General features: G+C 40.4%; 1 protein-coding gene across 1 annotated transcript in view; it reads right to left on the reverse strand.

Annotated features, from left to right (window-relative positions):
* LOC124594954 (probable glutamate--tRNA ligase, mitochondrial) overlaps positions 1 to 13,096 on the reverse strand; it is an 89,287-nt gene that overhangs the window by 48,241 nt on the left and 27,950 nt on the right. Inside the window, exons 3-5 of the mRNA XM_047133464.1 lie at positions 5,273 to 5,468; positions 4,982 to 5,193; positions 4,602 to 4,830 (exon numbers count right to left, since the gene is read on the reverse strand). Coding sequence (XP_046989420.1) covers positions 4,602 to 4,830; positions 4,982 to 5,193; positions 5,273 to 5,468 — 637 coding nt within the window. The remainder of the gene's footprint in view (positions 1 to 4,601; positions 4,831 to 4,981; positions 5,194 to 5,272; positions 5,469 to 13,096) is intronic.

Below are 13,096 nucleotides of genomic sequence, written 5' to 3' on the forward strand. Positions count from 1 at the left end.
CACCATCCAGTTGTCCAATGTAGTCTGCCTATACCCACTCCTGCAATTATTTTGTGCACTGGTACACTCTTCAATGAAATCTGATTCTTTTGTGTTCACATTGTTGCTTGTCTTTGCAACTATGTCACAAATTATTTGTTTATGAAATTCATCTGCACCACACGCCAGAGTACAATATCATCACAAAAGAGTATATGGATTGGATGTGTTCCATTAACACATTTTCCTTCTTCATTTTCCCAGTTTGAGGATCTGAAAAGTTGTTCTAGGATAGCTGAGAATAGTTTTGGTGATACAGTATCTACTTGTCTGACTTCTTCTTCTTCTTCTTCTTCTTCTTCATGGATGGATCACTTAGGACCACGCGTAATCAACATTTGTTGGCCTTCCTTTTCACCCAGTATTCCTTCAGGCGTGACGAATGGACTGGTTTTCGTTGTGCAGACCACGTATGTCGGTTACTTTTTCTCCTTTCTTCCTCAAAACTCCATGAGTTTGTGATTTTTCTGATTTCAATTCTGTCACGTAGATTTGGAGACCCTAATTCTCTCAGGTCTTTTTCCATCTGTTTGTACCCATTTGGTCTTGTAGTTTTGTTCTTTAAAAATTTATGGACTTTGTGCATTAACCTGTTTGAGTCCATTCTTTCTAAATGCCCCATGAATTGGATTCTTCTCATGCACATTGTGTCTGTTATTTTGGAGATATTTTTATATATTTCTGCATTGGGTTTTGGATAATGCGCACCATCTTTAGTTCTTGGTCCTTCGATTTTCCTCATTATTTTACGTTCTTTCACTTCTAATTCCCCTTTTAGTGTTCTGTATTGAAGATTTAGTGTCTCAGATGCGTAGGGAGCTTTGGCTTTAATTACTGTTGTGTAGTGTTATATTTTGCAGTTCCACGAGAGACTCTTTTTGTTGCACACGTTTTTTGTTAGCTGAAACGCTGTCTCCATTTTCTGGACTCTTGATCTGACAGATTTTTTTTCATTACAATTTTCTGCAATCCATTCACCTAAATAAATTCTTTTACTGGAGAGATGTTGTTATTACCAATTTTGAGGTCAGACGGTGCATCTTTGATGTCAGTCATAAATTTTGTTTTTTCAAATGAAATGGCTAATCCTATTTTTGCTGGCTGCTCTTGTAATAATTCTAGCCGTTTCTGTGCATCAGTAATGTCTTGAGTGACCAGTGCCATGTCATCAGCAAATGCTAAACAGTCTAATTCTATGCCCTTACGTTTTTGACTTCTCTTTCAATTTTGAGTTTCCTATTATAATGCTGAAAATAATGGAAATTGTAGCATTCATGTATATTCCAGTGCACCAACATAGGTTGGATCAATACCTCATTTCTTAATTGCTGTTAGTACAGATTTTGTTGAAATTAAGTCAAAAGATTTCTCAAAATTTATGTAAGTAAGGGTACACACACACATCAGATTTCACTGGACGCTACCAAATCTGTTGCTTTTAATACTCATGCAATAGAGACCAGATAAACATGCAACTGCGTACTGTAAACTAAAAAAGAATAATCTGGCCCATTGCTTGATAGGCCAGTATTGCTTAGTTACAACACATCAGAATTGAAACTAAAATGTATTACATCCATATATCTGCATTTTAACATAGTGCCAAAGACCCTGTTTCACAGAAAAAGCAAAAGAAGTCAATGAACAAAAGCTTTTATTTTATTTTTTTTTTTTTTTTAAAAGGGTATAGGGTTATACAAATTTATTTCCTACTCTGTGTTGATTCTGTGATGACTCTTCAAGTGTAAGAATATTCCAAAAGACTGCTAATCAAGAGATAACTTTTATTAGTAGTAGTTTTGTTCACTTGCAGATCACTTTTACAAGCATATGAGACATCATGGTATTACAGTCTAATGGGGGTGGGGGAAGAGTTTGTATACACAGGCATTGACATACTTAAAGGTCATGTCTGACAAAGATGGGACATTTAGCTGCTATGACCTTGTAGTACAAACAATCCCAGCATTTACTTGAAGTAATTAAGGGAAGCTACCAAAAGCCTAAATCAGGATGACCAATGGAAACTGGAACCTCCTTACTCGCAAATACAAGCCTAGTCTGTTCACAAGAACACAATAGTGTTGTAAAAAGTTAGAAACTAGGCACAAAACATCAGAGCCTTGACTACAAAAGATTTTCAAGATTTTCAAATCATACATTTTTGTTATTTTTAGAGAAAAAAAGTAGTAGTTACACAAAGTGAGAAACATTTCAAACATTGCTGTTGACTGATGTCATCAGTATCAGCTCAAACAGCTCACTCACATCCTCTACCACAATATTTTATTCATCTGTGTCATTCTTGGATACGAGAAATAAGTTCCTTCTGTCATTCATTGGGTTCCAAATGCTCACCGAAGCCCTACACAAAGCGTACATGCATCTTTTATGGAGCTCAGTTTTTCAATACCCTTCATTTGAAATATTCTGGTACAATTTGCAACTTTGTCAGTGTTTATAAAACAGATATGCCACATTTTTATGCCTCCAATTGTGTACGGGGAATTTTTACAGAATCAACACTTATATGTAAAAACTCAGTGACAGTAAAGTGGCCAACCATCTACCATAACACATTGTACTTCAGTACCATCATCATCAGCACAGTTATCTAAATTCTTATATCAGAAATCACAGTTTCTGGACTTTTCCAGTAACTGACTCAGTTTAATTGTGTCAAGATCTGTCTCTTCAAGCTCACCAAAACTGTCAGCTCTTTCTCAATTAATTTGGTTTTCTTCACTTTACAAATTTATTTCTCATCATCCTTCCACCCCACCACCCACTGCCTTATTTTCCTTCTCTTTATTACATCTCTCTCATTATATTCAGAGTTTATTCCATCCCTCTGATTGCACTTCTCTCTTTGAAATTTAATGTTTTCTGTCTTTTTGTAGATATCAGAAATCCTCATTAGCCTTATGACATGTAGAGATATTAAGCAAGGCTCTAAACAAAGAGCATACGTCTGCTTCATAACCAACTTGGCCACTATTACAATATACTGAATTCTTCATGAAGTAAATCAGTCACTGTACTCGTATTCATTCAGTCACAATTCTACAATTCTTTTTTAGTGGTCTTTGCATTACATCTTTTGATGTATCTTATACTGACAGTTAGTGCAAGTTTAATGCACGGCATTTACAAAAATACTCCTAAGATGGTGTTTAACACAAGGCTTCTATAAAATGACATTTTCTTCAGCAGTAGTGTAAGCTTTTAGAAAACAACTTGCTCTAAGATCACTGTCGATCACTAAAATCAAAAGACTTCATTGACAAATTCTTCGGAGCAGTATTTGCTCTGGCAATCAAATCTCAACCATCTACAAGTCTGTGATCTTCCATTATCCATAGGTGAGAAATTATTAGTTTGTTATTATGGAAACAACTACCCCAATTTCTGACAATGTTTTTAGGAGTTCCTATCATAGCCACTCTACTTTCAGTGAAAATTTTATAGTGTAAATACTAAATTTGATCGGATGTGTTGCACTTTCAGTCCATATAACTTCTGGCATAACTATGAATTAAAACTCTAATAATTTGCCAATTCAATAAAGAGATATTTCTTAGACTTGATTCTAAAATTACGGAATCCTATATTTCAAATCATTGTGACAAATAATGTGACAACTACATATTCTATATTTAATTATTCTTTTCAGTTGCATCACCCTCAGATTACAATGAATAGGATACTCTTTGCTTCATTTTCATTCAATTCATTCTTCCTATTCTTTTCTTTCCCTCTTCCTATTCCAAATCTAAATAACTTAGTAGTATACACTGATGAGTCAAAACATTAGACCATCTGCTTAATAGCATGTTGATCCACAATACAGCAGCAATTCTACACGGCATGGATTTGACAAGTACAGCACTGCCCCACTGACCTGCATCAGTGACGCAGCAGATGTTTGGAGCAGTTGTTTCCCTGGATGTCAGTGTATCTGGACAAGACTATTCACCAAGTGTAACAAGTACTGTGATTCCCCCAAGTGGTAACTGACGATGTCATGGGGTCAACATGGAAACACGCAGGGATTGTCTATTTCAGAGCCCCACGTTCAACAGTGTGCAGTGAATAGCGTGCTCCCAAACACTTTTGTCTGACACTAGATCTGCCACAGATTGCAGTGTATTCTGGTTTACAGAGTGGGAAACCTCCAACCTCTATGATCTGTGATGAGACTTGCACACCCAACAGTTGCCTACTCGTGGTTTCACTTTCCATAGAGGCTCACGACAGTAGCACATGAATAGCTGACCAGCTATGCTGTTTCCAAGATGCTCATTCCCAGATGCTGAGCAATAACCCACCTTTAAATGTTAAAGTCACATCTGTCAGTGCATTTCCCCATTTGCAGTCTATACTGTCACTAGAATGATTCCTCATTCACCTCTGCTCTACTTTATATTTTCCTGACAATATCATGTGCCTACAACACCACCAAGTGGCATTCAATGTCGTGGTGGACAGTGGTCATAATATTTTGGCTCATCAGTGTACATTTGGTCTAGTAGATGTACTATCACAACTTGCAAACAGCTTACCTGATTTATCAGGTCTTGCATCAAGTATATCTGTGGTTTCACTTTATCCATATTTCTTTCAAATCCACCACCTGCACTTGTAATGTAGTTAATTAATGCTAATGGAAAGACATTAGCTTTCTGGAAATACTCTACAGTTATGTCACCTTGGCGCTTAGACAGTTTCGTACCATCCTTATTCATAATCAGAGGAAGATGACCATACAGTGGTGGCCGCCAACCAAATGCTCTGTACCATGAAATCAAAAATAAGAAAGGGAGGAAAAATTTCATTAATCCATGATTGAAAAACTGCCACTTGCATAAGAATAGTGTCCATGCAATTTGATAAATACAAAATTATTACTAGAAAAATCTACACATGTTTCAGATATACTTACTTGTATAATAATATGTGTTTGCTTGTTGAAATCTGCCATTCTACACCTCGCAAAACATGAGAGATTTCCATAAAGTGATCATCAACAACATTCGCAAAATGGTATGTGGGATAGCCATCGGCCTTCATAATTACAGGATCACCTTCAGATTTTGTCAAATCATATGAAATTTCACCATATATTAGATCTAAAAAAGGATCTGTAGGTGACAGCTAAAATGAATTACAATAATTTAAAAAGTGGTAGACAAATTTAAGACATTGTCAGTCTCACTGCAGACAGATGCAATACCTTGAAACGAATGCAGTGAGGAGTACCTTGCTCTAGTCTCTCACCAACCTCACTGTTTGACAGATGACGGCATTTATTGTCGTATCGTGGAACTTGCCTCGCTTTCAACGCCTCTTTTCGCAGTAATTCGAGGCGCCGTTCAGTGCAAAAGCATGGGTATGCTTTCCCAGAAGATAATAAATATTCTGCATGTTTCCTGTAAAATTAAATGGTGAAAACAGATAATATAGATTTGGAACACACATCAAACAGCTGATTAACAACTGAGTTTAATTTCAAGTCAAGTCACTACACGATGAACAGAAGCTTGGACTAGAGAAAGAAACGCAAGGTAATCAGCTGTGTTGTTTTCAAACGAACCATCTCATATTTGCTTTAAGCAATGAAAATCTAAATCTGGAATGTTTGATGGTGATTTGCATCCTGAATACTTGAAGTATAGGAAGTAGAAGTGGTTATAAGTGCTTGCCATGCAGATTCTACACAATACATTCACATTAATATGACTGCCGCCTATGTCCGACATCAATGTGCAACAACCACTCACAGTAGGCAGTGATAGCACTAGCAGTGGAGTGTGTACAAAGCATGTCAGGAGGTGTCGGAAACAGTGCAGTCATTGTTTCAATGCAGAAACAAAGCGATTTATTTGACGTCTATTGATGTCTAAAAGGGCATGATGATTGGCTTTCAGGCCAAAGGTGGAAGTATTTCCAAGACAGCTATGTTTTTAAACTGTTCTCATGCTGCTGTGGTTAAAGTATAACATGGCAATGTCCAAAACTGGCACCAAGGCAACTGTGCTGCACCATGTGCCATTGATGCCAGGGGTGAACAGCAGTTGCGGACACGTGTACAAGTGAATGAACATGCAACTGTCGAGGAACTGACCACCCAGATGAACCAAGGGGCTGCCAACAGTGTCTCATCAACGACCATTCAGCAAACATTGCATTTGCAGCAGGCAGTTGGTTCATGCACCCATGCTAACTGCTGTTCTTCAGCGACAAAGGCTGGAATTTGCATGCCAGTATTGCAACTGGACATCCACTGAGTGGCAACAGGTGGCCTTTTCAAAGAAATCATGTTTTATGCTTCACAGGACAAATAGTCACTGATGTGTACTGCAAGAAATGTCTGAAAGCAAACGAGGAGGGAGCACTATGTTTGGGGAATGATTTTATGTCATTCCCCTGGTCATCCTGTCATTTTGGAAAGCACAATGAACCAACGTGTACATGCATGGCTCAACGAGCGCCAAGATGATTTTACTGTACTCCCCTCACCAACCACCTTCCAGATTCAAATCCAATCAAGAATCTGTGGGACCACCTCGATTGGGCTGTTCGTGCCATGGATCCTCAACCAAGAAACCTAGCACAGCTAGCCCAGGCACTGGAGTCAACATCATTGTCAGTACTTTCCAGAACCTCAATAACTTACTTTCTACATGTTCGCAGAGGTCCACGCTGCAAAAGGTGGTTATTCAGGCTTCTGACAGTTATTCAGGCTTCTGACAGAGGGTTACATTGATGTGACTGGACAGTGTATCTCATCAGTGAATTAAAACAGACACTATCTAACCCATCTGAAGTTTTTTACTGACCTATTTCCGTCACTGGATAACCGCCTTTTACAGAGAGTGCTCTTCCAGCGTTCATCTGAATATATGCCATGGTCTGTCTAAAGACTTCAGTTTATCACTGGCTCTTCTCCTCTGAGACATTCAGAGGAGTTATGATAGCAGAATGAGGTGTTCATATCCGACTCCCAGTCTGGCATATAGTGTTAAGACGCCTGAAGTATATCTGTGCCTATACTCCACAAGCTACCTGATAGTGTGTGGTGGAGGCTACCTATCGTATCCACAGTCATTTCTTCCTTCTCTCTTCCATTTGAAAATGATAAGGAGGGGGGAGGGGGGGGGGGGGGGGGGAACAACCATCTATAAACTTTCATATGAGCTCTAATTTATTCCTAGATATTTTAGGATTGTTACTGTTTTCAGTGAGTTCCACCAATAATGTAATTGAACAGTAATTGCTCTCTTTACCTATTTATGTGCAGGATATATTAGCTATGTAGGAAAAGACAGATTGCTACTTAACTGTACAGAAGACACATTTGAGTTGCAGACAAGCACAACTAAAAAACACTTACATAACGCTTTCAGCCACAGCCTTCATCAGTAAAAGAGACACACACACACACACACACACACACACACACCATTCATATACACAAATAAGCACACCTCATGCACACTGTCTGCTAACTCCAGCATCTCCAGTCATCTTGAGATGCTGGAGTTGGCATTCAGACGGTGTTGCTTGAAGTCAGTACTGCAACTGTCTATTGCACTCTGTGAGTGATGGAAAGGTTGATCCGGAAATGCTATCTTCTTATGATGAAACATGGCTGAAGTTCTGAAAATCCTCATAATGTATGTCAAGAGCCCCTGCACAATGTAAAAATAGGAGAGATGTTTTCAAATTAGGGCAACACAAATTATTGGACTGATCCTTCTACACAATAACTTCTGACAGGTGTGTGAACAGTATCCAAGGTGAAACCTGAGTTTCTCCTGGTGTATAAATTGTTCAAATAACTTACCGGAATGCACCCAAGTGACATCTTCGACAACCACCAATCTTTTGACAGGTGTACACCCTGTTATTTCGAAGGCACAAATTCTGTATTGTCGATCATGTTTGGGGTAGTGCCAGTGTTTTACAATTTACTGTGTGTGTGTGTGTGTGTGTGTGTGTGTGTGTGTGTGTGTTTTCTAAGTGTTAGCTATCTTTCCAGAGATGCTCTGCATACCAATGTTTTAAATATCCTTGCACTGCACTTTCTCAGTGCATTTGTGGCCTGAAAATGACAGGATGTGCATCTGTCGAAATGTTGATGTCTGTAGAACAGTGGTTTCCAATCTTTCTACGGCCATTACCCTGAAGTGTAATGAGACATGAACTGGCTACACCGCCCCCCCCCCCCCCCCCAATGCCACCATCATGAACATCAGTGCCTAACTAAACTTTAGAATAAGAAAGATTTTTTTGAAAATTTTTGTTTTTAAAATAATGAAAGATAAATGATATTTAGTTTTTGTAGGTGTTTCATTAAACCATGAACTAACGAGTCAGTGAGTTGATATTGTTTATTTCTAACAACTATTTTTTCTTTCTTTTTTTATCTGCGTTGAGGGGCAGACACTTGTTACAAATCATGCTTCCTCTGCAGCACTCCTCTCGCTAATACCACTTGCTTTGTCCTGACCCTGCATGTAAAATTAACCAAGTGAAAATTTGTACACTAACTCTGCCAATGGGAGATACCATGGAAATCCCAGTGCCAGTCCCAAGCCTGGATAAAGGAGGATGGTTGGGCATGGGACTAACAACGCTACACTGGAAAGAAGAGCTCATTATGGAACCAAAGTACAAACAAAGCCAGATGGACATAATGGACAAACAGTGGAGATGGCATATGAAATGGTATGAAGTGACATGGAATGTGAGAACAATGAATGAGACTGGAGGACTAAAGAATCTGAAATAGGAAATGAAGAACTATACTGTGACAATAGTGGCAGAACAAGAGGTGAAATGAAAAGGAAGTGGAATATTACCATCTGGGACACACACGTTGTTCTACTGCTTTGGAAACAGAGGATACAAAGGCACAGATTTTTTTGGTTGACAGTGTTCATAAGTCTGCCACATTGGACTTTAAAGAATCTGTGTACTATGAATGAAAGCCTGCTTTTTCAGAATATCTTTCATATGTACATACGCTCCAACAGAAGATGGAGAGCCAGTGGAAAAAATATATATATATTCTATGAGCAACTGGAACAGAAAATAGCTAGGGTGGCAAAGCAAGATATAACATTGGTTATGGGGGACTTCAATGCTCAAGTAGGAAGAGAAATTGCATACAGGAAAACAGCTGGTAAGGAGACTCTACATGAAACTTCTAATGATAATGGTCTCCGACTAATTGATTTTGCCATGGGCAATAATATAATTATTAAAAGCACATGGATGCAAAGGAAGGCCGTAAGGAAAGTTTGGTGCTCCTCAGATGGGGTCACAAAAAATCAGATCAATCACATACTCATAGATAGACAACATCCTTCAGATATATTAGAAGTGGATAGTTGTCATGGTGTGGATGGAGATAGTGGTCACTATTTGGTAAGAATAAAATACAGGCATATGGTAGCCAATTACAGACAGGGCAAGGAACTATTGTGCCAAGGTTTGATGATGCCAAGTTAAGAAATGATGAAAATACAGTACAACAGTACAAAACTATTTTGACAAATAGACTTAATGAAGCTGAAGACTGACAGGAGATGGTACTGATGAAAGATGAGAAACAGTCAAAGATATAATACATAAGACAGCTGAAACTGCACTGGGTAGAAAGAAGCAATCGAGAACCCAGTTCTGGTTTGATGAAGATTGTAGGAGGAAGATAGAAGAAAGGAATGAAGCAAGAAAAGGTATGCTGCAGTGGAGAACAGGAAGTACGGTAGAAGAATACCAAGTGAAGAGAAGTGAAGGGAAGCAGGTAATGAATGTAGGATGGAAAAGAGAGCAATTGAAAAACAGTGTATTAATGAGTTAGAAGAGAGAAAGACTGCTCAGGTAACAAGGTAATTCTATATAAGGGTGAAAGATATAAAGAAAGGAGTACAACCCAGCACAGCTTTCTGTAAAGATAAGGGGAGAAATCTGATTGGGGGAAAAGATCAGATTTTAGACAGCTGGGATTTTAGTGAACTACTGAATACAGAATCTGAAAACAAAGGTAAGGTTGATGCTGGTATGGTAGAAGAGGTGGAGCTGGAAGTAAACAGAGAAGAGTACCAGGAATCAGTTGAGGAACCAACACTGGACGATTTTTGGAAAACATGGTTGTGGAGATGAAGCAGCGATTAGCATGATTAATCAATTATTCAAAAACAGTCTTAATCGCATTTGTTATTACTATACCGCCATAATAATAATAAATGTGATTAAGACTGTTTTTTAATAACTGAACACTGGAAGAAGTTAAAGTTAGTATCAATACTCTTAAAAACAATACAGCTCCAGGAGAAGACAATATTACAACAGAAATGATCAAATATGGCAGAGAAAAACTAATAAGGGTTTTGCACGAGATTATAGAGGAAATATGGTAAAAAAGAAAACATGCCAGAACAATGGAATACAGCAATACTCTACCCTACATAAGAAACATGACAAAGCCAACTGAGCGAATCATAGAGGAATTGCACTACTTTGTATAGTATATAAAATATTAGGAAAAATCAGCATCTACAAGACCACCAGTGTGGTTTCAGAACAAACAGATCCACTACAGATCAGATTTTTACTATCAAATAGATCCTTGAAAATGTTATGACTATAAGATCAATGTCCACCAGCTGTTAATTGATTTCAAACAAGCTTATGATAGTATCAAAAGGGATCAATTTTGGAGGGCAATACAAGAGGCAGGAGTACCCAACAAACTGACAAGACTGGTTCAAATGACTTTGAGAAGAACAGTAGTCAAAGTAAAGGTTGAGGTCACTTAATCAGAGGCGTCTGATGTTAACCAAGGATTACACCAGGGTAATGTGCTCACCACTATTCTGTTTAATGTTGCCTTGGAATGGGTAATGCAAAAAGACACACAGCAGCACCCCTGGGGAACGCTGTGTAATAGAGTGATACAGGATCCTGCATATGCAGATGATATTAATTCGTTATCTAGTAAGAAACAGGACTGGAAGAAAAGCTTGAAAAATTACAAGGATGTGGAGTGGAGATGAGGCTGGCAATTAAACAGTCAAAGACCAAGTACACTCCTGGAAATGGAAAAAAGAACACGTTGACACCGGTGTGTCAGACCCACCATACTTGCTCCGGACACTGCGAGAGGGCTGTACAAGCAATGATCACACGCACGGCACAGCGGACACACCAGGAACCGCGGTGTTGGCCGTCGAATGGCGCTAGCTGCGCAGCATTTGTGCACCGCCGCCGTCAGTGTCAGCCAGTTTGCCGTGGCATACGGAGCTCCATCGCAGTCTTTAACACTGGTAGCATGCCGCGACAGCGTGGACGTGAACCGTATGTGCAGTTGACGGACTTTGAGCGAGGGCGTATAGTGGGCATGCGGGAGGCCGGGTGGACGTACCGCCGAATTGCTCAACACGTGGGGCGTGAGGTCTCCACAGTACATCGATGTTGTCGCCAGTGGTCGGCGGAAGGTGCACGTGCCCGTCGACCTGGGACCAGACCGCAGTGACGCACGGATGCACGCCAAGACCGTAGGATCCTACGAAGTGCCGTAGGGGACCGCACCGCCACTTCCCAGCAAATTAGGGACACTGTTGCTCCTGGGGTATCGGCGAGGACCATTCGCAACCGTCTCCATGAAGCTGGGCTACGGTCCCGCACACCGTTAGGCCGTCTTCCGCTCACGCCCCAACATCGTGCAGCCCGCCTCCAGTGGTGTCGCGACAGGCGTGAATGGAGGGACGAATGGAGACGTGTCGTCTTCAGCGATGAGAGTCGCTTCTGCCTTGGTGCCAATGATGGTCGTATGCGTGTTTGGCGCCGTGCAGGTGAGCGCCACAATCAGGACTGCATACGACCGAGGCACACAGGGCCAACACCCGGCATCATGGTGTGGGGAGCGATCTCCTACACTGGCCGTACACCACTGGTGATCGTCGAGGGGACACTGAATAGTGCACGGTACATCCAAACCGTCATCGAACCCATCGTTCTACCATTCCTAGACCGGCAAGGGAAGTTGCTGTTCCAACAGGACAATGCACGTCCGCATGTATCCCGTGCCACCCAACGTGCTCTAGAAGGTGTAAGTCAACTACCCTGGCCAGCAAGATCTCCGGATCTGTCCCCCATTGAGCATGTTTGGGACTGGATGAAGCGTCGTCTCACGCGGTCTGCACGTCCAGCACGAACGCTGGTCCAACTGAGGCGCCAGGTGGAAATGGCATGGCAAGCCGTTCCACAGGACTACATCCAGCATCTCTACGATCGTCTCCATGGGAGAATAGCAGCCTGCATTGCTGCGAAAGGTGGATATACACTGTACTAGTGCCAACATTGTGCATGCTCTGTTGCCTGTGTCTATGTGCCTGTGGTTCTGTCAGTGTGATCATGTGATGTATCTGACCCCAGGAATGTGTCAATAAAGTTTCCCCTTCCTGGGACAATGAATTCACGGTGTTCTTATTTCAATTTCCAGGAGTGTATATGTTAACACCTCATAAAAGATATAGTGAAGGAAAAAGAAGCAAGTCCCAATTTTTTTATACAGTCCAATATAGCCACAGTCACAAATGATGATGATGAAATGATGAAGACAACACAAACACCCAGTCCCTGGGAAGAGAAAATCCCCAACCCGGCCAGGAATTGAACCCAGGACACCATGATCCAGAGGCAGCAACACTAGCCACTAGACCACAAGCCGCGAACATTGAATGGGAAAGGATGATAGATTTAAATCTCTTGGGTCTCTGGTAACTGAGAATAATGATGTGAGAGAAGAAATACATGCAAGGATTGCAGCTGGTAACACGAGTTACTTTGCACTGATTAAAGCATTTAAAGCAAGAAGCCATAGTAGGAATCTGAAGCTGACTGTGTGTCATAAGGTAGTGAGAAATGTGGTTATGTATGATTTAGAGACTTGGACAATGACATAAAATGATGAAGAGCTGTTGCAGAGATGGGAAAAGAAGAAAATCTGTGGGCCAGTGAATGATAGGGGATTTTAGTTGTATAACAA

This window comes from Schistocerca americana, chromosome 2 (assembly GCF_021461395.2).
Source record: "Schistocerca americana isolate TAMUIC-IGC-003095 chromosome 2, iqSchAmer2.1, whole genome shotgun sequence".
In the NCBI taxonomy this organism is placed as follows: Eukaryota; Metazoa; Arthropoda; class Insecta; order Orthoptera; family Acrididae; genus Schistocerca; species Schistocerca americana.